General features: G+C 50.1%; 1 protein-coding gene and 1 pseudogene across 1 annotated transcript; one reads left to right on the plus strand and one right to left on the minus strand.

Moving 5' to 3' along the window:
* Positions 1 to 208: 208 nt before the first annotated feature.
* LOC119765522 lies at positions 209 to 2,534 on the minus strand. Its single transcript, XM_038249540.1, has 2 exons — positions 1,212 to 2,534; positions 209 to 904 (listed from the first exon to the last, which is right to left on the minus strand). Exons 1-2 carry the CDS (start codon positions 1,858 to 1,860, stop codon positions 843 to 845), a joined length of 711 nt encoding a protein of 236 aa, XP_038105468.1. The 5' UTR covers positions 1,861 to 2,534; the 3' UTR covers positions 209 to 842.
* On the plus strand, positions 2,376 to 3,210 carry LOC6049649 (annotated as a pseudogene).
* Positions 3,211 to 3,464: the final 254 nt, after the last annotated feature.

The raw sequence follows: 3,464 nt of genomic DNA on the forward strand, positions 1-3,464 counted from the left end.
CAATGGACGACTGCAGGAGGTCAGCTACAAACACTGCCTTTGCAACATCACGTCTTACCGAGAGAGGATCAAGGTTTAGCATTTTGCAACGCTCAGCATAGCTCGGAGGATTTAAAGGATCAGGCCAGGTGATGTGACGTTGGGCATATTTGACGAACTTTCGCTGCACCGACTCCACGCGTTGAATGGCGTTCTGGTAGAAGGAGCCCAAACCGTGGAACAGTACTCGAGCGTAGAACGAACCAGCGAGCAATAAAGAGCTTTGAGACAGCCTAAATCTCGAAAATGCTTAGCTATCCTAAAGACGAATCCTAATGTTTTGGAAGCTTTGGAAACCATATACGTAATATGGTCAGTAAATGTCATTTTGCTATCCAGCATCACGCCTAAATCTTTCACACAGGACGTCCGAGGTATGGTGGTGTTTGAAAGAGTATAGTCAAAGGAAATTTTGTTGCGTTTGCGGGTGAAAGTGATTGCTGAACACTTAGTTGCATTTAGAACCATTCTGTTATCGGAGCACCAGTTGGCAAACCGGTTGAGCTGCTCTTGAAGAAACTGACAGTCTCCGGTCTCCTCGATAACAGTGAAAAGCTTTATGTCGTCCGCGTAAGACAGCTTGTGACATTTAAGCAGAGGGTGCACGTCGTTCATATAGAGGAGAAAAATCAGGGGACCCAGGTGGCTGCCTTGGGGGACGCCTGAAAAAACAGCAAATATGGCAGAAATTACGTCACCCACTTTCACGCTCATTTCTCGTCCGGTGAGGTAGGAGCGAAGCCATTCGAGCAGAGAACCGCTGAAGCCTAGTCGCTCGAGTTTAGCAACAGCAATACGGTGGTTTAGCTTGTCGAATGCTGCCGATAGCTCCGTGTAGATGGCGTCAATTTGTTTCCGTTTCTGCCTGGTTCGTAGGATGAAGGACGAATAGGTGACCAGATTGGAACTGGTAGAACGTTTCGCCATAAAGCCATGCTGTTCCTGGGCGATATAATCACAACAGTTGAACTTGATGAAGTCTAACACAATGACTTCGAAGAGCTTGCTTACAGCGCAGAGTGCAGCGATTCCGCGGTAGTTCCGGACGTCTCGTTTAGGCCCCTTTTTGTGAACAGGGAACACAAACGACTTCTTCCAGAAACATGGGAAAACTCCGGTGGAAAGCGAGGTGTTGAAGAGTTGAGCCAGCGGTTCCGTGAGTGCATCGCAACACTTTTTGAGTACAACCGCGGGGATGCCATCCGGTCCACAGCTGTTGGAACTCTTCAGGCGGGCGCAGGCACGGCGAACGGACTCGGAGCTTATCACCGGATGAGGTCCGATGGGAGGTCGCAGTGGAACGTTACTAGCAGCCCTAGCAACTTGCGAGTCTGCTACAGTTTCGTTATTGAAGACACTGCAGAACTGGCGCCGGAAAAGGTCACAAATACTCTCGGTGGTTGTAGCCTCATCACCGTCGAGTACCATCGAGGTTGGGAGACCAGTTTCTTTCCGCTGCTCGTTGACGTGGTTCCAAAACTTTTTGGGTTCACGTTTCAAGCGGCTCTGGATGCGGTTCAGGTGGCGGCGAAAAAGTTGGTTGTTTAACAAACTGTACTTCCGGTTCTTAGATCTGTAGTGGTTTTTCCAACGATCTGTCGGATGCTTGGCATATTTCTTGAGTGCGGCACGTTTCACGGTCTTAAGCTTCTTCAGGCGGTGAGTAGACCATGGTGGATGTTGAGGAGGTTGCCGCTGTTTCTTCGGGATGAAGACGTTGATAGCTTGCGTCAAAATTTCCGTCCAAGTAACAGCAGCTTCGTTGGCGTCGAGATTGGCCATCAGTCGAGTCCAGTTAATGGTTGCCAAGAATTCGTTCATACCTTCGTAGTTACCATTGCGGTAGTCTATGAAGTTACTACCGTTCGTGTCACTAAAGGTGAACACTGTACACGAGATAGAAACCAGGAAGGGCAAGTGGTGACGAACGTCTTTCACGAGAGGTGAAGGTGCTGTGAGGAGGGCACAATTGACAGGTACATTTGAGCTGGCATAGCAAAGGTCGAGCACGTTATTGGAGCTGTTGCACAAGTCGTTTAACTGGCTCAGGTTCGAGCAGTCTTTCTTGGGATTTTGGGTCGGATTTCGGAAGCTTCTTGAGCAGATTTGTTTTCCCTTTCCATGAACCGGGACAGTTTTGGCGTTCAGCCGGAACTACTTCGCCAGCCAATTTAGGGATTTATTGACTGTTCAGCGGCCAGCGGCCTATCACTTGTGCAAGGTTGCTCAAAAGAACGAGTGAAATTGCTTGCCGAGAAGGGTGCCAATGCGGATGTTATTTGCGGCAATTCGGAGCTGGCCAAGGTGATGAAGAAACCTGACGTTTCAATCAAAGCATGCTGTTTCCGGAGGACACACCAAAGGACGGAGAGTTCAAGCGGCTGCACGTGTCGTACCAGTACCGGTTGGACAAGTTCCACTTCAAGGCGAAGGACTTTAAGCGCCTGATTATTCTGGTTCTAGGTCTCGTTTAAGGGGGTGACAATCCGAGCAGCTCATCGGGACGCTATTGAAACATCATGAGCTGAAGCCGAACATCCTGAGGGAGATTTCCGAGGAGAACCAACTAGCACCACAGCCGCCGCGGTCGCGCTATACCATCGAGGGTGACATTCTGATCCTAGAGGACGCCCTACAACACATCAAAGAATACCTGTTTTACGAGGCCGGTCCCAAAGAGGCGCTCAAATCGCTGGAAAGCATCCCCGGACTTAATCGAATTCATCCCAACATGTCCCTATCTGGAACTGCTGCAGCAGTGGCTGATCGGATACCTGAAGGGATTCGACCTGTTCCGCGGAAAGCATCCAGTGTGGTGCGCGTCATCGTCGGCAACACGATCAAGGCATCATCCAAACGGAAAAGCTCCCTCCACAATCGGCCCGCCAACCATTCAACCGATCTGCTAAACGCTCGTTCGTGCACAACCTGGCCAGTCCGTTAACCTCGATCTAGAGAGAATTCGATCCCTCAAATCACGTGTTCCCTCAGCTACCCATGCACTGGCAACCCCATTTCAGAACTTCCGAGGCGTCCCAAATCCGTACGCGTTCTAAATGGCCGACCGCTAAATCGTGGGAACCTCCGGCCAGAACGTGCACGACATTGCGCGCTTCTCAAAAATCGAACCCCCCCTCGAAGCACCTAAAAACACTCTCACCTGAAGTCACCTAGGAGCTGATCCGGGAGGCAGTTAACATTGCCATGGTGCAGAGCACAGGCATCGTGACGAACTGCTCAAGCGAATGATGCCGAAATAGCTCTGCGTTGAATCGGTTCTATAAGACAATAACCACCCGATTTAGTCCCCGACACCATCGGAGAGCACCAATGAAAGGGCATTGATAGTAAAGCTTCGTAATGCGTTGTACAAGCCAAAATCAGTGGAGTAACCAAAGTCCTAAATGCTGGAGGTTTTCAACACG

The sequence above is a fragment of the Culex quinquefasciatus genome, chromosome 1 (assembly GCF_015732765.1).
Source record: "Culex quinquefasciatus strain JHB chromosome 1, VPISU_Cqui_1.0_pri_paternal, whole genome shotgun sequence".
NCBI lineage: Eukaryota > Metazoa > Arthropoda > Insecta > Diptera > Culicidae > Culex > Culex quinquefasciatus.